The 19,873-nt window shown below is 44.9% G+C and overlaps 2 protein-coding genes across 13 annotated transcripts in view; one reads left to right on the plus strand and one right to left on the minus strand.

Annotated features, from left to right (window-relative positions):
- clcn2a (chloride channel, voltage-sensitive 2a) overlaps positions 1–13,052 on the plus strand; it is a 43,846-nt gene extending 30,794 nt beyond the window's left edge. For 4 of the 11 annotated variants that reach the window (XM_070973553.1, XM_070973547.1, XM_070973548.1 and 1 more), the window contains 14 exons: positions 2,396–2,498; positions 3,506–3,661; positions 3,762–3,831; positions 3,927–4,037; positions 4,547–4,760; positions 4,892–5,025; positions 5,593–5,837; positions 6,226–6,337; positions 6,499–6,545; positions 7,827–7,895; positions 8,455–8,493; positions 8,586–8,690; positions 9,658–9,744; positions 9,874–13,046. In XM_070973553.1, coding sequence (XP_070829654.1) covers positions 2,396–2,498; positions 3,506–3,661; positions 3,762–3,831; positions 3,927–4,037; positions 4,547–4,760; positions 4,892–5,025; positions 5,593–5,837; positions 6,226–6,337; positions 6,499–6,545; positions 7,827–7,895; positions 8,455–8,493; positions 8,586–8,690; positions 9,658–9,744; positions 9,874–10,392 — 2,011 coding nt within the window. In that variant the 3' untranslated portion in view covers positions 10,393–13,046. Of the gene's footprint in view, positions 1–2,395; positions 2,499–3,505; positions 3,662–3,761; positions 3,832–3,926; positions 4,038–4,546; positions 4,761–4,891; positions 5,026–5,592; positions 5,838–6,225; positions 6,338–6,498; positions 6,546–7,826; positions 7,896–8,454; positions 8,494–8,585; positions 8,691–9,657; positions 9,745–9,873 lie in introns of all 11 variants that reach the window. The other 7 variants (XM_070973550.1, XM_070973551.1, XM_070973552.1 and 4 more) reach the window with 6 other exon arrangements.
- Positions 13,053–13,110: 58 nt separating this feature from the next.
- fam131aa (family with sequence similarity 131 member Aa) lies at positions 13,111–19,738 on the minus strand. Of its 2 annotated transcripts, none has more exons than XM_070973560.1 (5): positions 19,305–19,738; positions 15,972–16,083; positions 15,678–15,860; positions 14,258–14,395; positions 13,111–14,102 (listed from the first exon to the last, which is right to left on the minus strand). In XM_070973560.1, exons 2-5 carry the CDS (start codon positions 16,060–16,062, stop codon positions 13,558–13,560), a joined length of 957 nt encoding a protein of 318 aa, XP_070829661.1. In that variant the 5' UTR covers positions 16,063–16,083; positions 19,305–19,738; the 3' UTR covers positions 13,111–13,557. The 2 variants fall into 2 exon arrangements, with proteins under 2 accessions (XP_070829661.1, XP_070829660.1); XM_070973559.1 differs by lacking the exon at positions 19,305–19,738 and adding an exon at positions 16,405–16,591.
- Positions 19,739–19,873: the final 135 nt, after the last annotated feature.

Below are 19,873 nucleotides of genomic sequence, written 5' to 3' on the forward strand. Positions count from 1 at the left end.
GAAATAAATTTTTGGCTTTCTAGCTGAGAGTTAGATGAGAAAATTTATACCAGACTGTGCAGCAGGGGTGGGAACCTTTGTCCTGTCAAGGGCCACTTCAATTTTATAACATCTTTCGAGGGCCATCCAAAATTATTGAGCGCATATATCACATCAACCTCTAACACAATGGCTGAAACTGCTTGTCTTTTGCGAGGCGTCTGATGTCAGATGGTAGTTATGAGGATGATACTCACAGCTGCTTTTCCAGGTTGGGGTCAGTCAGTCAGTGCGAGTTAGCTTTGAAGAACTACTCACATTAGCAGGTTGCCCCAAACAGAGATGCAAACTTCTGTGTATGTTTCCTCAGGATGAACATACAATTATAGAACTTGAACAACCACATTCAACAATATGTTCAGTTCCTTTTGTTTACTTCTCATGTGCTGAAACCTCTCACCAAATGCCTGAAGGAGTTTTCACACTCAGCAGCATTTTCAGATGTCGTAGCAGGCTTTTGTTCTTGAGAGTAGGAACAGTACACAGTGTTTCCTCGTTCCAGTTGCACTTGCTGCAGCTTTAATATCACTTCAAATGTTTTCACGCTTAAGAAGAAGCTGTCTGGGGCTTGAGGTTCAGCTCTGAGAGGTTCTTGGTCATGTCCACCATGAAAGCCAAATCACACAGACACTTGTTGTCACTGAGTTTCCACAACTGGTTTTCCTTCACTTCTATCACTTATCCCAGGCAAACTGGCACTCTGGAACAATTTCACTTTGTCCGTTGCTAGCAGCTCAGCAGCTGCTAGAGGTAAGATCGGCCCTAAAAAATCCAGCCCGACCCGACCCAGGCCGCGGGTATTAAAGCCCGACCTGGCCCGAGCCCGATCAATTAACTTGATTTGCAGGCCCGAGCCCGAAACAAACCCGAAATTTTATATCGCAAGTTTTCTTAATGTTAAAATAATCTACATATTTTTATGATCATTATAAATGCATTTACACAATGAAATAACGCTGGAAAAGTTTGTTAAAGATATTTCTGTGTGTGATATTGTGCTCACATGGACGCGCCTCTCTGACAAGGCGAGGAACAGCAGCAGGAGCAGGTCTCTGGGCTTCATTGTAGATCACAAGGAAGGGCATCTGAGATACACGGGGTAAAGCCTCCAGAGCACAGCAGGTTCACTATAGTCTTCGTTACCAAAGGCGGAAACAAACAGACTTTAAAAATCCTCCGCTGGAGACTGCGTGCACGGATGAATCCATTCATACATGCCCGAATTTCGGGCCGGCTCGGGCTCGGGCTCGGGCTCAGGCTCGGGCTTGGGCTTAAGATCTTACCTCTAGCAGCTGCAAGAAAGCACTCCTGCACGAATTCTCCCTCTGAATGAGGTTTCAGCTTCTTGGCTATTAGCTCGCTCACCACAAAACTTGCCTGTATCACACTGTCTCTGTCACAATGTGGTCCTGTCAAAGCCTCTTGTTGGGCACCAAAACTCTGCAGAAGGGCATTAACTTAACCTGAGCACGTTTGTCCTTGCAGCTCATCCAGTTTCGCATGTGATGGTACTTGAAACAAGCTAACGTAGACACACTAACTTTGTCCATTTCTCTTGGAAATCACTACACTCCACATCTAATTTACTTTGACTTTAGCAGTTGCCATGTCATGTAACAGCTACGTGCATGTTGTGTTCAGGGACCAACTATGCTAATGTGTTAGTCTTTCTTTTACGAGAGAAAAAGCGTCTTTCTCGAGAATTGTTTGTGTCTGAGTTACTTTTTTGTATTTAAGTATTGCCTCACAGGTCGCATCCAATGCTCTTGCGAGCCGCATACAGTTAGGAGGCCGGTCGTTTCCCACCCCTGCTGCATGACCGCAGCTACTTCCAGGGGATGTTAGCTTAGCTTTGCACAAAGACTGGAAACGGGGAAACTGCTAGCCTTGCTCTATCTAAAGATGGAAAAAAATCAACCTGCCAGTCAAAATCAGACATGTACAATTTGGTTTTTGTACAAATAAAATGAACTAGACATAAGATGTTAATCTATGCTGTATATTTAACAGACAGATGTGAGAGTGGTGTCAATCCTCTCAAAACTGAATAAACATATTTCCCAAAAATGCCAAGAAATATCTAATCTTCATCTAGAAAAGCCATATTTTAACCAGTTAAACTGTAAATAAATCCAAGACGGATCAAAATCCTGCTCATTTGCCCTCAAACTTGTGCTTAAAATTGCCTTTATGTCACAATGTTAATGTAGCATTGGGAAATCTGGGTAAAGTGCTTGCATGAATTGGGTCAGTTTCACACATCACAGGGAGCTATTTATAGTTCTTCCATCCTCACCAGTGAGAAATCAAGTATGCACACACAGTGTGACAGGCGCACCCATTAATGACCCCGCAGTCCCTCTCTTCCTGTCAGGCGTCTGGTCTATCCCGCCCTCGTCACCCTGCTGGTCTCCACACTCACGTTCCCTCCGGGCTTCGGCCAGTTCATGGCTGGACAGGTGAGAAAATGCTTTCACACTCCTCTGACAGTATGAAAGCATGCCTTGACTGCTGCTGCTGGATGATTGATGGTGATTGCAAATGAAGTGAGGGTGGATGTCAGGTTGTGGGTCAGTTTGTGCTCCTCTTTGTTGGCACAGTGCTCAATGGCGGACGTGTTTCGTGATGTGGATGAAGGCAATGATCTCTGCAGAGTCAGAGCCAAAGAGCATGTGTGTAGATGGTGGAGATTAGAATATGTTAGCAACAAAACAAATATTTTCAGTTTTTCTTTTAACAAATGCAACCAACAGAAAGCTGGTGTTTATTGTCGTAGTGTTATCGTTTTATATTAAGACTTTTCCACCCATGCTTCTCAGTGGATGAATGTTAAGAGCTGCTAAATACACAGCTTGCTAGACGTGACGTTCTGTGCATCAATAAAACCAGGAAGTTAGCGTCTGGTTCAAATGAAGTGGATGCAGACACATCGTACTGCCAAAAGTTTAACAACCGACACAACAAAGTGAAATGTAGTTTGAGCTCTTTTACACAGAGATGCGGAGCACACGGTTTTTGTCCTGCATAACAAGCTGTTTGGTTTCATTTGGAGCCTTTCTGACTCTCAAAACAAGAAAGAATCGCCTGTGTTGTGCTTGTTTTCAGACAGTGACGCTCATTTGTGGAAAAATCCTGACACGAAACAGGATAAGACAAGTTGCTACATTGGCATCGAGAGAGTTACACTTGTTTCCTGAAAGTGTTTGAAGCAAGTGGAGTTGCATTGTAAAGCAGGATAGCAGATTTTTACCACTTTAAATGGAGGGCAGTATCTTTTCAATGCACACATTCCAATACAGGTTATATACTTGAGATCATGAAACTATTAAAACATACGGACGCAGCATTTGCAGGAGATGTAGCCTTTGCTGCTCACCTCGTGTGACCATCAGGGCCTCCTAAGCTGCTCTGTCAGGTGTGACAGAAACCTTCAGACAGCTGTTTTTTTCTCATGTCGACCTGTCAGCTGACGCAGCACGAGTCTCTGGTGGCGCTGTTCGACAACCGCACATGGTGCCGCCAGGGCGTGGCGGAGGAGTTCGACTACATCAGCCACCACCATGCCTGGAAACACCCCCAGGTCAACGTCTTTATCACGCTCATCCTCTTCATCATCATGAAGGTAGGGTTTGGACGTATGTTTAAAACGTTAAGGATTTAATGACTTTTTATTAGATTTTGTAGTTATGATTTGTCACACAACACGTGTCTCTCCGTTTCAGTTCTGGATGTCCGCTGTGGCCACCACCATGCCTGTTCCATGTGGGGCCTTCATGCCTGTTTTTCTTATCGGTGAATAAAATTTGCTTTCTAATTGTTTTTCAAGTTTCTCCTGTGGTGGTAAGAAACCCATAAAGTAACTGGTTTTGTCTGTGGATGATGGACAGGCGCAGCATTTGGCAGACTTGTTGGAGAGATCATGGCAGCCATGTTTCCGGATGGCATACATGCTGATGGCAGCGTGTATCCCATAGTTCCTGGCGGTTATGCTGTAGTCGGTGAGTTGCTTAGAGTCTTTTTTTTTTTTTTTAACCCCACTGTACTTAAATTCACCATTTTACATCTAATTTGTCTTGGTATCAAATTTTCAGGCCACTTTTCCTCTCCCCTGTGTGATTGAAATTGACGTCGCTGCAGAGCTGCAGCCATTTTTAACACTTCGCGGGTTAAAGACTGTGACTGACGAAAACTGAAAGTGAAAAAAGAAAATCATTGAATACAAAATTGCCACGGTCGTGACTCACTGGTTAGCGTGACAGGAAGGCGTTAAATGTTATGGATTACAATGACATCCTGCAGAAAAGCTTGTCTGGATTTGCTGTCTCGCAGTAAACTCTTTCATTAATAACACACTGATAGCTTGTTTCTGTTGAACAGCCTGATTTTTATTCCTGTAAAAAACATGCCTGGTCACACATTAAGTCCTCCTCTTTTAACTGTATATGAATGGCTTGAAAGAGACTAGAAGGAACCAGATTTTTCTTTAATCTGCTTCCATCCTACACAGGTGCTGCAGCGTTGTCTGGAGCAGTCACCCACACTGTATCCACAGCAGTCATAGTGTTCGAGCTGACTGGACAGATCTCCCACATCCTGCCTGTGATGATCGCTGTGATCCTGGCGAACGCCGTGGCCCAGTCGCTCCAACCATCGCTGTACGACTCCATCATCCGCATCAAGAAACTTCCTTATCTGCCTGAGCTGGGCATGGGCCATCACGAGTGAGTCTTCATGAATGCTCAGGACGGAGTTGTCCCTTGATTCTTTATTATTTGTTTCTCATCTTATTTCCCCGTCTCCATACTTCTCATCACTTAACCTCTATCTTCCTCGTCCCCTGTTCATGCTTCAGGAAGTATAATATCCGTGTGGAGGACATCATGGTCAGGGATGTGCGCTTCATCACTCTTAACTCTTCCTATCGGGAGCTGCAAGAAATGCTGCTGACTGGTCAGCTCAAAACGCTGGCCCTGGTCGAATCCAGAGGTGAGAAAAAGAAACTAGTCATGAGGCTCGAAATGTTTCGATGCTAGTGATAATATAAGACCCGCGTTTCCTGCCTTACTTTCAGGGTTTTGAACATGTTTTTCTACAAATTCATTTTTAAACAAAAGTTCATTGTGTACACCTACAGTAGCTAAGATTAATGCAGTCTAATACAACAATCTTGCAATAAATCCTACCTTCATGAAGGCTGATCCTATTATTCCAACGCGTTTATATCAGGGAGTGTAGGCTTAATACTGGAAACACCTGTTTAAACCTACTGTTTCCTCCTTCCGAATGATCCCAAAGGGAGAGTCAAAGGAACAGCCTGAAACAGCCTCAACAAGAACTGAAATTATGACCTTCATGAAGGTAATTTATTGTAGGATTTTTGTGTTAGACTGCATTAGTGTCAGCTAGGTGTACCTAATAAACTGGCATTCGTGCATATGCAGGTCTAAACGGTTGACTCATAACAGCTATTCGTGTTCCACTTTTACCACTGTGGGCTTTGTCTGCATTCCTACCCTTATCTCACACGTTTCCTGTCTCCTCATTGTCCTTCAGACTCCATGATCCTGCTGGGCTCCATAGAGCGACTGCAGCTGCAGTCTCTGCTCTCTCTTCAGCTGGGCCTCCAGCGGAGGCTGGAGTACCTCCGCCAGCTGGCCCAGGACAACGGCACCCAGGATCACCTGCCCAGCCTGACCACCGACAGCACACCCAGCTCCCCCTGCGCCCACACCCACAGCAACGCCTCGACCAACACCAACGCTCGCCAAGCGGTCCGCTTCCTGGTGAGCACCCAACAGGTGTGAGGCGTCCGGGGGCGCCAGGGCTGGGCTGGGGCGAAGTCTGGCTTGGGTTGGGGTTGTAGAGGTAGATTAAAAGTGGCTCAGACACAGCATGTGTGAAGCATGTAGCAGTAGGTAAAGGCACAGATGGAGTTTTTGGACAGCTGTCGTGGTAAGTGTTTACAAAACTGTATAAATGTCATTTATTTCTATATTTACATTAACACATGTCTTCTGTGTCTCTGTCGTCTGTGCCCTTACCTGTGCTGTCCTGTTTGTTTATGTGCATGTGCTCGTATTTGTCCTCTCTGTGTTTTCTGCTGTGGACGTGTGTGTGTGTGTGTGTGTGTGTGTTGTGCACGTATGCTTGCGTCTGGCTTCCTCTGTTAATATATTTTCCATGTAGATCTCCACAGAGGAGTCTTCCTCCTTCAGCCCAGTGGTTTCCAATGTTCAGCTTCCTCTGAAATCTGCCTTGAAAACTGTGTCTGCCATCAGTGACACAGAGACGCCAAATAGTATGTACTATACACCACTGCAAAGACACACACACACACACACACACACACACACACACACAGAGGAACACTGATGTGGATCACTGTGAACAGACCTGATTGAAAAAAGTCATATTTCAAATCCTAATTGAATAGAAATTGACTTTTTTTCCCTCCTCGAGGCTCTCAGACCCTCTCCTGTGCTGACCAAGACAAGGAGCTGCTGGAGGTGAGAAACAGAGAAGGATGTAATAAATGTGTGGGTGCAAGTGTACAGTATGAATGCGATGCGTATCGTATGCGTGGGTGGGTGTGCTCTCTCTGAGTCCACGCATATGACGTCCACCTCTTGCTCCTCCTCCTCCTCCTCCTCCTCCTCCTCCTCCTGCTGACAGGCAGCATCCACCCACAGGCAGCAGGGTTTTCCTGTGTGATCTCATGCTATGGTCGTGGATTTTTGTTTTAAAACGTCTGTGAGTCATTGCCCCCTCACCGCACATTCACTGCCAGTCAAAGGCTTTTTGAACATCCTACATTTTAGTGTTTTTGGTTACGCTTTATGCAATGCATGACGGCGTATGCCAAGACAATTTTAAACCTCCCTCATAAAGAAGGACTAAACAGAAATGTATTGCGATAACATCATCAGGAATATGAGTTGTGTGTTTTTCAGTGTTTTTTTGTTGTGTTAATGAACAACACACAGAGTCTGGAGCCATGCTAGCAGCTCTGTGATGCTGAACTTTGGCTCAGCCATCCTTTTAGCTAAGTGCTAATGGAGGCATGCTGAAATATGACAATGCTAACATGCTGATGTTTAGCAGGTACAGTGTTTACCATGTTCACCATAATTTAGCATCGTAGCATGCTAACGTGTATGAATTGAAACTAAACACAAGGTTCAGCTGAGGCTAAGTATTTGAGAAATAAAAATTTTGACCTCATCATGGCGTTCAAAGCAGTCATAAAATATACTGCAAGTCATCCTTAGGGGGACACGAATTTTTGAACAAAATTTAACGGAAATCCATCAGTTAGCATTTCACTAGAAACCAAAAACGATGGCTCTGTTGCAGAAACAGGTTGGGAACCACTGATATACAGCAGCTTCAATGAAGAGCTGGAACAAGCTGATGTAATAGTATATGATACTGTTAAACACTGTGGAATAAAGCTACTTTGAGGAGAAAATATAAGGGCTCAGATTGCTTCACAAAAAAGCTAAAATATAAGGTGTTCAAAAACCTTTTTTCCTGGCTGTGTACCTACCATCCAATGTTGTATTAACATTGGGTTTCTCGTGTAGATCGTGTGCCCTCACCTTCATCTGTGGTGTAGTAATTATAGCCCTCCAGCAACATTGTGCTCGCATCACAGAGACTTCTCCCTGTAGGAGTCAGACTGGGATCCAATGTTGCCGTGACACCATGTGAGGTGTTAAAACTGTCCAGTTTCGCTGATGCTGTGTTAATGTTGTGCTGTGTTGATGCCTTCTCTCCCCGACTGGAAGAGCCCGGCTGGGCCGGCTCCTCCTGAAAAAAGAAAGCCCAAGTCCAAACGAGTGAGGATCTCCATGGCGGTAAGATTGTCTGCCGCCTAGAGACTGTTGCTTAGTAACCGTTGCCTTGCGACACGCACGTAGTGAGTGCTGGACCAAAATATTTGTGGTGCACCGATTGAAGCATTAGAGCGACTTCGCAGAGAGAGCGAGAGAAAGTGTGTGAGAGAGGAAGTGATAAAGCTTTACTTGTCTTTTAACACCAGTGTTAAAGCAAATGTTTCATCGGTTTTCACCCTGCTGGCCACGTTCTGTCTGTGATTGTGTGTTTTTCAGAAATGGATTTGTGTTTTATTTTGAGGTGTTTGATTCTTAGAGTTAGCGTTGTTCAAGGTGTTTTTTCTGGGTGCGCTGTTTGACCCATAAACCAAACTCTTCCCTCACCTTTACCCAGAAACTCTAGATAGAAGTGATTGTTTTGATTACAGATCCCTGCATCATGTGTATGTGTTGGTGCACATATACAACATGCATATTTAATGCACATTATGAAGTTTAGGTGTATAGTTGTACTTTATGTATTTAAACCTGCATGTGCATATATGGGACAATATCTGTCTAACTCAGTTTTGTCTTTCAGGAATCTACAGAAGTGGAAGATTGCATGACCCCATCAGAGGTGAGACCTCCGCTGACAGAAAGTATATGACATATGAGTTAAACAATTCGAAGTTCAGCGGTTTTAGTGCCTCGTCGTCCTTCTCGTTTCAGATAGCAGAGTGGGAGGAGCAGCAGCTTGATGAGCCAGTGGATTTCAAGAACTGCAAGATTGATCCCGCTCCCTTCCAGCTGGTTGAGCAAACATCTCTACATAAGGTTCAGTATGAATTTACATTTTTACCAAAATAGCCTGTTTTCCTCATCATGCAGTGTAAAGCAAGTCTTAACTGTTGTTGTAATGCTTTGACTAATGCTGGGATCAGATTACACATTATCAGACTGGATTTTGAAGCTGGTGAAGGTGGAGCTAACTTTTAATATATAATTAAAATAATAATTCATTTTGTTGATGACATTTTGATGAATAATCAGAATCTGTAAAGTAACTAGTAGCTAAAGTTATCAAATAAATGTAGTGGAGTAAAGGACGATAATATATCCCTCTGAATTGTTGTGGAGTAGAAGTATGAAGTAGCAGAAGATGGGAATACTCAACTAAAGTGCAAATACATCAAAATTGTACTTGAGTAAATGCACTTAGTTACATTCCACCACTGCTTGTGTGTCATAGTGGAGGACGACTGATGCAGCGTCTGGGCTGTCTCACAACGGCCTGCAAAGTGATGTGTATGAGGAATTGTGCTTCCCACACAGGGCACTCTTTAAGTGAAGCACCTGTTATTATCGTATCATAATGTCATTATGCATGAGCTAACGTAGAATATAGGTTGTTGTTGTTCAGCTTTAGAGGACGAGCAAGTGAGCACTCGTCTGTGTAACTGACTTTATGTGCTGTTAAAATGGCAAATTATTCATCTAGACATAGAATACCCTACACGCTGGTACAACAAGAAACTGGGACAAAAACATCTCTCAGCCTCCTTCTGCCCACCCAGAAGGTAAAAGACCACCTTCAGAGCAGAGCGACATAGAATGGTTTCACTTTCATTCATAAATCTGATTGCAACCATTGGTTGTGTTTCCTAGTCTGACATAGTAAAAGGCAAAAATATCATGTTGTCTGATCCCAGCGTAACAACTTCCATAACCCTGATCTGAAATGCAGATGAAATCCCTCCGTGAGTCTGTATCCAGGCTGTGACCCATCTCTCCTCCTCCACAGACCCACACTATTTTCTCTCTGCTGGGATTGGATCACGCCTATGTGACCAGCATGGGACGTCTGGTTGGAGTGGTCTCTCTTAAAGAGGTGAGCTTGTGTGTCCCTCTCAGTTGTTAAAGCCCCTGATAGGAGAATGTGCTCTGTCTGTACATCGTTAATGCTTCTCTTTTCTCTGTCTTTACTTCTTTCCTGCTGCCTGTGGCTCTACACCTCCAGCTGCGTAAGGCCATCGAGGGCTCAGTGACAGTGACTGGAGTAAAAGTGCGCCCTCCGTTGGCCAGTTTCCGTGACTGTGGGAACAGCACAAATGTATCTGAGGTAACAGAACTACACAAGCTGTGCATCCGCCACAGGGGTCTCTCGTTGCCGCGGGAACCCAACCCTCCTGATGTGGAGGACCAGCCAGATCTCGCGTACAAAGAGATCCCTGTCAACTTCTCGGACCAGTCGAGTTTGCAGTTTGAAACCAGCCCAGGCGACGCCACAAACCCGTCGTCGGACCTGGTGCTCCAGGAGAGCCCCTCGTTCACCGAGGACCAATCGGAGTTTACTTTTGACTGCAGCCCCTCCCACACTGAGGAGTCGGAGCTGGCCTGTGACTGTGACCCCACCACCCACACTCCCGAGCCGGACGAAACGGAGCAACAAGAACAGGGGAGTCCATCTCTGAACAAGGACCTATCAGAACCTGAGGGAGAGGGTAGCGCCGTCCACACTGAGGATCAATCGGAATGATCAGAGGGGATCCATACTGTCGCCTCATGAATGTTGACGTTTCTACATTTGTAGAGGTCACCCTCACCTCCAAGTCCAGCCTAGATACCCGTGTTTCTAACGTTGTTGTGCTGTGAGTGAGCGAGTGAGAGTGAGTAGATTGACATTTAGTATTGTGTTACTGTGCAAATGCCTGGATAAAGCGTGCAGTGATGGATCCAGCTGGTTTTATTATGTATTTTTATTATCGTCAATGAATCCCATGAAAAGACCAAAGCCCAGCAGTGGATTTGTCTCGTAACGCTCTCTGACTTCCCTCAACTCTCTGAGGCGCTTTCATTTCTGTTGGTGTAAATCTTTAAAGGGAAACATTTTACACATCAAAGTCTGTCTGCTACCAAATATATGAAAGAATTTGTATTAAGAGGGAGCTGTGCAAAGTCTGATAAATTGCCTCAAGTGATGTCACTTGAGTCAGGGTCAGGTGGGACTACACTTTTGAAGATGAAAGAAATCTGGGAGTGTGGAGACGGCTACAGCCCGCTCCTCATCTCTGCTTGAGGCTAGCGGCTCGCGGCAACATTAGCCGCTACACACGACTCTGCGACCAAACTGTCAGTGGATATGTTGCATTGTGGGTAATGTAGGCACCAAGATTTTACAGGGAAGGAGAGGTCATAGAATGAAAAAGACCATATCTCTGGTCCTGTTGCATCAAATTTAATCCTTTACATGTGTAGCTTTACACTTTGTACTCTAGTCAGTATTTTCCGCACCGTGACCTTGTATAGAGATATTACCCATATAGTCATCATGATGAAGAAATATGTCACCCGGTGCAATGGCGTGACTCACTGTTATTAAAAAGCAAATTTCCTAAAGCAGCTGACACTTGTTTTTAGCAAACAATACTCAAACAGAGGAAAAAGTGATCTGATGGATTATTTTACTGTTAGGTGAACCACTGCAACAGTGTGGCTTGTTTATGTGTTTTTGAGTGCTGTGGTACAGAGGAATAACTTAACAGGCTATGGCTTCAAATGCAACACTAGTTTGGTCTTTTCACAGCATCTGTTGACAATAATAGAATATCACCAGCTTTATCTGAGAAATGTGTGTGTGCGTGAGTGTGTGTGTGTGTGTGTGTGTGTGTGTGTGCGTGTGTGTGTGTGATTGTGTGCGCAAGAGACACTTTTTGACACTTTCCTTGCCATGCTCCAATCCGGTTCACACTCTTCAACATAATTTGAGTCTTCATGCCTAAACAACATCCGATAAACATGACTTCAAACATCAGACGGAGAGAAGTAAGCCACACACGAACAACGGGAGGGCAAAAGTCAGAGGAGCAAATAATAGAGAAGAAAGCACAGAAGAACAAAGATGAGGAAAATTATTCCAATGAGCACATGGTGGTGGGAATTCAAAGTACTATCCGTTCACTAGCACTGGACTAAGACATCAAAGGGCCAGAAGTAATGGCTAATAATAAGATACAGTGGTTACATGTTTGCTGATATGCAATAAATTTACAGTAATAATGCAGTAAAGGGTGATTTAATAGCAACAGCATCATCACTAGATTGTCCAGACTTCACTGTTTACAACACTCTTGGCAGAGTTACATGTAATCATCAGGTTTATTTTTTTAATTTTACGATCAAATACTGGTGTCCACATCAGCCCCCTCCCCCCCTTCCCGAATATCCCCAATCTGCTGGGATCTATTGTTCACACGATGACAAAGGCAGCTTCCAAAGGTCCACCAAGCTTAGCACAGGGCTCCAAATAAGGATGAAGCACATTGTAATTACCATGAGTATAATTTACTGCACACGTAGCCTTGTTTGGCTTTCCAGGGGCTGATTCAATAAGGGCAATGTAGACTTGTCAGTCTTGTCACTTGAACTGCCTCCACATTTTCTGCTATGTGAATTTACTGTGTTTAACGTGTTTCTAGCATGACCAAGGAACGACACGTGAGCTCTGAGTGAAAGGCAGATACCGGCTGTTGTACAGAGAACACAAAACACACACATACACACTTATACGCACACACGTATGCGGCCTGTAGATATTAACACCGTGATATGTTCCACGTATCTTAATCCAGCCTGGCCTCTAATGCTGTGTCCAGAAATGTAACTACTGTATGAAGCACAGTGATAACCCACAAGTTCAAAAACTGTTGTAGAGCAAAGTGTGTGTGTGTGTGAGTCCTAGTTACGACCTTCAAATGGATGTAAGTATTTTAGCTTCATGCAACAATTTTGAGCCATACTTCAATCTTATGTGATATCATCGCAGCACACCGACTCTGGCTCATTTTTGTCCGTGTAAACATTCGTGCAACAATTTATTGACGTCTTAACTTTTTGTTTGCATATAGAATGTGAAGTAGTGCTCGCCATATAAGATAACGTATAAGGAGTTAAATGTAGAGAGTGCATAAGCTAATTTGCAGCGTATCTAGTTAAGCAATAAGTCTGTAGTATCTCCCTTTATATGGCACTGGCCTGTATATGCTTTGTACATATGAAAATACACGGATGAGACGTACATGCTATTGTACATAGGAGAATTATGCATTTGAAATCCAACAGCCATTGTTATTTTTCAGAGAACATGAAATTGTTTTTGTACATGAGTGAATGATTAAATTGAAAAAGGAAAACACCTTTAACAGCTGTGTTCGTTCCTTGTGTGCTCGGTTCGCGTGGGGTGAAAAAAGACCAGATCTCCATTCAAAAAAAACCTCATTTTTATATATGCAGGACATTCAGACATTCAGTATCAAACATAGCCCAACCCACATGACGCAGCATGACCCAGAAAAAACAGCACTACAAAATATCCATAGAAAACCAATGCGATAGCAACACATGACTCTTCACAGAAATGTACAAAACTCAGTTGGAACAACAGCTTTACATTCTGGTTTAACTCTCCAATATACAATTATATATATATACTGTTTACAGCAGCCATAAACGGTGGATCAGTGCATGGAAGGCCTGAAGGAGGATGGGAGACAGAAGGCAGTGAGTGAAGAAGAGATGATCAGAGGGAGGAGGAGGAGGAGGAGGAGGAGGAGGAGGAGGACAGATGTTAACAGTGAAAGCAGAATAGACGATGTCATATCCAGAATCAACACGGACTCAAAGAGACATAAAGATGGACGACACATCACATCAAAAACTCTTTCTCCTCCTTCTTCTCCTCAACCTCATCCCTCTCCTCCTCTTCATCGAATGACGCCACTCCAGAGGAGGCCCGGTCAGAGAAGAAGCTTCTCGGGCTGCAGTGCCACACTCGGACCTCGTGAAACACGCTGCCCTCCTCATCCTCCTCGTCCTCCTCTCCAGGAGACTCGGAGTGAGAGGTGGAGTAGCAGGAGTCGAACCTGCTGCTCCTGGCCCGAGGCCTCCACTCGGGCTTGTGGTAGATGCAGCCTTCGCCGTGCTGGTCCTCTAAAGGAGCCAGCTGCTCCTCATGACCATCCGGCCTCTCCTCCTCCTCCTCCTCCTCCTCCTCCAGGAAGGGACTCATGCAGTCGCTGGGTAAAGTAGGTGAATTGGTCTGGGATGAATGTGGGTCATTATGAGATGCAGGCCTACCACAGAGCAGGCTGCTGCTGCTGGAGCCCAGGGGACTGTCGGAGGGCGGCGCCTCACCGCCATCCGCCTCAGGCTGGCATGGCGGTCCTGTGATAGGATTGGACGTGCCGGCGTCTGAGGGAGGAGCAAAAAGTCAGAACACCTGAGGGATGGATAGATAAGTTGGGGAGGGGGTGGGAAGATGAGGCGTTTTGTCAGCGATGATGCAGAAATGAAGATGGTGAATGAAATGAGATGAAAATGAAGGAAATGGAGGCAACTGTGAATACCTGAGCTCTGGCTGGACAAGGTGTAAGCCTGTCCGTTAGCGTGGGAGTCCTCGTCGTTGGAGTCTTCGTCCTCGTCCTCGTCCACGGATGCCCAGGCACGCAGCTTTGCTTCCGCAATGGCAAACTGCTCAGCCACTCCTAGCAGGACAACAGGCCCGTTAAATTAATGCAGCAACTTCTGTGAATGGCTGAACGTTTATACGTGTTTAAGAAAGTACAGATTACAGGAGAGACTGGAAAACAAAGGAATCCTGTATGTTTGTCATGTGACGGATTCAATTAGTTTGTAATCACTGAATGAATGTATCAAACAGAGCAAGACAAGGGAAATCTGATTGTTCCAGAGTTCATTGTCATATGGTATCTCCTATACCGGCTCCTATCAATTTTATAGGTCAGACTCATGAGTTTACAACAGGCATGTCCAAACTATTCCACAAAGGGCCGAGTGGCTGAAGGTTTTCTTTCCAATCAAGCAGCAGCACACCAGACTTGACTCGTCAGCTGATCTCAGTCTTCAGACAGCTGATTGGTCAGACTGCATCCTCTTGACTGGTTGGAGGAAAAACCTGCAGCCACACGGCCCTTTGTGGAAGAGTGTGGACATGCCTGGTTTACAATCTACAGACTACAGATTTGTCTTTTAATGGACGGACCCCCTGCAGGGAGAATACAAAGGGCCCTTGGCGGGAATCAAACCCTGAACGTTCTGGCTGTGCAAACCATTGAGTCACCATGCTGGCAAATTATCTGCTGTCTACAAAATATGAGGAAACTAAGAAAAATGCTCATCACGGTTTCCAAGAGCCAGAAGTTACGTCTTCAAATTTCTCATTTTGTCTGACCCAAAGTCCAAAATGCTAAAATATTCAGCAAATGTTTCATATTTTTGCTTGAAAAGTGACTCAAACAATTAATTTTCCAGCTCTTTTCTTCGTTTGCGATCGAAAAAAAGCAGGAAAAAACATCTACGTTTAGAAGAATTGATAAAGATGTGAATTAAAAAGACATACAGTAGATTTATAATGCACAGGATGCACAGTATCCCCCCACCCCCACCCCCCCATTCTCTCTCTTGATCAAACCACACCGATGTCACCGGCGCCAGAGAGGATGAGTCACAGCAAAGCGACAGGAGCTGTTGTACTGTTGGTGGGCAGTGAAGTGTTCCGGGACAGTGTCTAATAGGCCACCATCTGCTGCCAAGACAAGGCACCACCCAAAAGAAAGCGCGGTGGGTGGAGCCAACAGCCGACATACAGCAGTTTTAGGGGATTAGGTGCATGACAGAAGGTGGGAGTTGGCCAGGAGATGATGCCAGAGCTAAACCCGGCTAAGTAAGAGGATGCCCAAACAAAAACATGCAGACACCAGCGAGTAAAAGCTGGATACAAAACATATCCTTGGCTAAAGGTCACACCTGCAGCAAACCGAGCCTCCTTCTCTCCTTCAGTCAGGTGGCAGTAGGAGCTGAAGTGGGAGTGGGCAGCCGGCGGTGGGTCGGCAGGTTTGGGCCAACCTTTCCACTCGATGAGGTGGGCGACCCGGCCCTGAGCCAGGGAGGTGGGCTTTGTCACATGGTCCCTCACTGCCTGAGAGATGCCTGGAGACAGAGAGACAGAGAGCTCGAGGTCAGAGTCTGGTTCAAGAAATTCAACACATTTAATCAGTATAAAAGCACAAAAAGTAAAAAAAAAAAAAAAAAAGTTATTACCATTTAAGGAGGATCTGGCAAGTGCTGCAAACTCATGGATGCCGACACTTTTCCTCGAGTCTGCTGGAGATTTTCCTGACTTTGGAATCATTTCAATCTCCTCAAGTTTCACCTGCAAGATGAAGATTTTAGATTTGAGCAAACCCTCTTTTGGACCAACGCACGAAAGCAGCAAATAAGCTCCGTTTTGTCAACATCTGTGTGTCGCATCCACCTCTCTTCATCTAATTCAACATCTCCCAAAACCAATAAATGTTTACTGCGCCAATATTGACACGGTGAGATTTTGTGCAAACATTCTAATAGCATTGAAGTGAAAAGCTCAAATTCAAATACGAATCACATCGACAAACACACGACTGTGGCCTCCATGCTAAAATAAATGCTTTATTAAAAAAAATAAATAAATAATGTAAAAAAGGACATTTCCTACCTCTTCCTCCCTTTGTCTCTCCCTTCTCTCTCTACTCCTGTTACTCAGCCTCATTGTGGACATGCAGAGATGGTGTCACAGCGCAGCAAACCAGCACAACTAAAAGTCACAGCTTGGGCTCACTGGTTTAAACCACCACACAGACAAGCAAACAGCTATGCCCTACATTTACTGCACAGATGCTAAAGCCACAGTAAGCCGGTGAAACCGGTTAGAATGGTTGGGGTTGAGGGAGTTGAGGGCAGCGGTGACAGTCTCAATGCGACCGGGCAAACATATGGCGCGTGACCAGCTTCTGGTAAGCAGCTCCCGCCAGGCCTGCTCACCTCAAAGCTGCTGATCCCTATTAAAAGTGATATTGCTACCTAAGTGACTCAAAAAATCCACATATGGCTGCACCTAGCAGATCTGGGGGGTCAACTTACTGTGTGCCTGCAGAACATGGGGGCAGCTTGGAAAATGTCTTGTTTTTAGGGCAGGTGAGTGGTTCAACAAGCAGGAAACATGTTGCCTGACTTGACAGATATCCTTAAGAAGATTGGCTGCCAAAGCAGCTAAGAAAGAGGAGTCAGATGCTTATGTTACACTCAAAAGTGACAGGAAATGTGTGTCAGAGGCACACGGGCAAGAAAGGAAGCCAGCAGGCGGTGATATGAGGTTCTCGCAGCACCGGCTGACGTTCAACACTCCTCAGAGGCGAGCTTCATCTGCAAACCTGTGAGCACCGCGGATGTCACTCATGCTCAGCACTGATAAACGCGCCACATGTTCGGCATGAGGAGCGCTGCAAGGCTCACGGCTCTGATTACAGCGCCGTGGACAGCTCGCCTCTGAATGGGAGACGCTGCAGGTGAAAAGAGTAAAGGTTCAAATAGATGAAAGCTCCCCAGCTGACGCAAAGACACTTAGTTTTTTTGGATTCCAGGTTTGTTTGTACATAAGCACCTGATGCATTACCCAATTAAATGAGCACGTTCTCTGAACAGAAATCTGAACTTTGGATAAAGCCAGGTTCACAATTCTTGTTTCATTTTCTCAACATATTAGAGTCAAAGGTTTTAATAGAGGGAACTTTGGACATCTCTTTCTATCACTCCAAAGACAAAAATAACACTTTCAACAGCAATTTTAAAAAATTCAGTTTTTGCCTTGTTTATAGGAATAAGATGCACTTTCATCAGGCTGTGGATAATATATAAACAAACCCTTCCTTAAAAACCTTCAGAACATAGACAGGAATAAAAAATAAAGAAGTTTTGCGCTACTGAAGGGAAGATTTCTGGCAGTACTGGAAATTTCCCCAGTAACATTAAGACAATCAATTTTTGTGTTAGAAGTTTTCTGAAATTCTATTGTTAAATATGCAAATAGGCCATTACATCTATTAGAAATGTGCTCATTTGCATAAATATCCAGAACAGTAATTTGAACTGAAGTAAAAACCTAAATGTGTGTTTTTGGACATTTCTCTTTCCTGAAAGAAGACTTGAATTGACCAGCGTATAAAAAAATAATGTTTTCACCTGGAGCGTGTTCTCTTACAGCATGCTGACAAAATAAGAGTCACCTAATGGACATCAGCTTTTACTTTGAAATAAACAACTGCAGCCACTGTTAGAGCCGTGGATTAGGTCAAAGGCCAGTTAGCAGCATTTGTCACCACCAACACAGCAGTGGTTCCCTCCTCATCCTTCTCAATACAAAGCAGCAGGTTTCAAACTGATTGATAGTCTGATTTGGGTAATTATTACAGGCTAGACCAGTAAAGAGCAAAAAAATCCACACACAACATTTTTCATTGGCACTCTCTTGTGGCCCAACAGAGGGGTCCCGACCCCCACCGTTCTCTGAGCAGTATATAGGTCACACATGTCATGTGGTTTAAACTCTCTGTTCATCTGTTGACGCAGTGTTTAGTGCTGAAGATCAGTTCATTGATGAGTCAGCTGACTGACAAATGCTTGGTGGTTTAAGTCATTTCTCAAGCAAAAATGCCAAATTTTCACTGGTTACTTCTTCAGAAATATCCAGTATTATCTGTGAATGGAATATTTTTTGTGTGTGTCTGACAAAATAAAAAATACGATAATTTGACATTGAAACTTACAACCACAACAATATAGATAAATACTCTCATAAAGACTAAATCATTTATAGAAGAATAATTGGGAGATGAATTAATGAAAACAAACATTACTTGAACTCTGAGATTGCTCCCTTTGATATTTCCAAACCTGTACACCTGCACGTGACTTGGCCTCTCTGGAGCTGTTCATTGTGTGATGTTGCTTTTGAAAACTCACTTTAACATACTGATTGCCTGCCACAGCTGACAAATGCTGCTGAATGGCATCCATCCTCAGCAGTTAACAGCTGTGATGAAGTTACTTGAAGTCCTTTTTCTCGAGGTGTTTGAATTATTTTGTCCACTCCCTGCACAGGCAGACTGGTGTGTGTGCTGAGCTGAACAGGATGACACGCACACAGCCAGTGATGTGACTTTATGAGACCAACAAGTGGCATCGAGTGAAGCCAGTTCGCCTGCAGCCAGTCTGCATCTGACATGAATGGTGGAGCTGCAGTGCTGCATTTCCCCCCCCCTGGAAATGATTATATTCAACCAGCAGAAGAACGGCTGGAGAACACATCACCCCGCCATTGATGGTGCAGGCCTGCAGCCTGCAATTATGGGGAAAATAACGCGCGAGAGGCGCGGATGCCGCAGCGGGTCTCCTGGCAACCTCTGAAGTCTCCATCTGCATACCAATAGCTCCATACCTGCATCGCACAAACAACCACGGACATGCCGAGAGCCTACTGCCCTTCATGCGCACCTTCGCGGCTCGAGCGACGCTCGCGTGCTTGTTTTGTTTCCCCTCACGGCGACTCGAGGCACCTACCTGGAAGTCGGACCGCGGCGGCTCATGATAATGCGCTTAATTGTCTCCAATCCGATCAACAGATGACACCGCGCGGCTTGTCCTCCCGCTGCAGCCTCTGCAGTGGCTCATTAATGCCACGCAGTCGGCGGAAACATCTTCCCAACTCCAGCATCAGGTCTCCAGCACAGACGCACCATTTGTTGCTCGGTATATGGGTTACACAGGCTGTCCAAATGTCTCCCGATGGCGAGCGTCATCAACGCAAGGCGGTGTCACATCCCCCCTCCTCCTCCTCCTCCTCCTCATGCAGCCAAGATACAGTAACCTGCAGCTTTGGCCCTGGAGAGCACTGCAGCTGATTCACTTGTCCTTTTTGGTTTGCATTTTAGCTCAAACACCCGCAGTCAATTGGTAAACAGCTTCCACAGGGCGCAGGGCGGACCTGGAGGGTCAGGTGTGGAAATTTACTGCAGTCTGATGTCAAGGAAATGCTGCAAGGATCCAAAACTCTGTGATTAAAAAAGAAAGAAAAAAAGGACCGCCATCATGCCAACTTGACCTTACTTGTCCGGTGATGTAACCTGCAT

Source organism: Chaetodon trifascialis, chromosome 11 (genome assembly GCF_039877785.1).
Source record: "Chaetodon trifascialis isolate fChaTrf1 chromosome 11, fChaTrf1.hap1, whole genome shotgun sequence".
NCBI classification, from domain to species: Eukaryota; Metazoa; Chordata; class Actinopteri; order Chaetodontiformes; family Chaetodontidae; genus Chaetodon; species Chaetodon trifascialis.

Excerpts from the sequence above, each read along its gene's own strand:
- fam131aa (XM_070973559.1), bottom strand. The coding sequence starts at position 16,467 with ATGTCCACAATGAGGCTGAGTAACAGGAGTAGAGAGAGAAGGGAGAGA. Across the intron at positions 16,084-16,404 it reads AGAGACAAAGGGAGGAAGAG|GTGAAACTTGAGGAGATTGA; the intron begins GTAGGAAATGTC and ends TTCATCTTGCAG. Across the intron at positions 14,396-15,677 it reads GGAGGCTCGGTTTGCTGCAG|GAGTGGCTGAGCAGTTTGCC; the intron begins GTGTGACCTTTA and ends TTGTCCTGCTAG.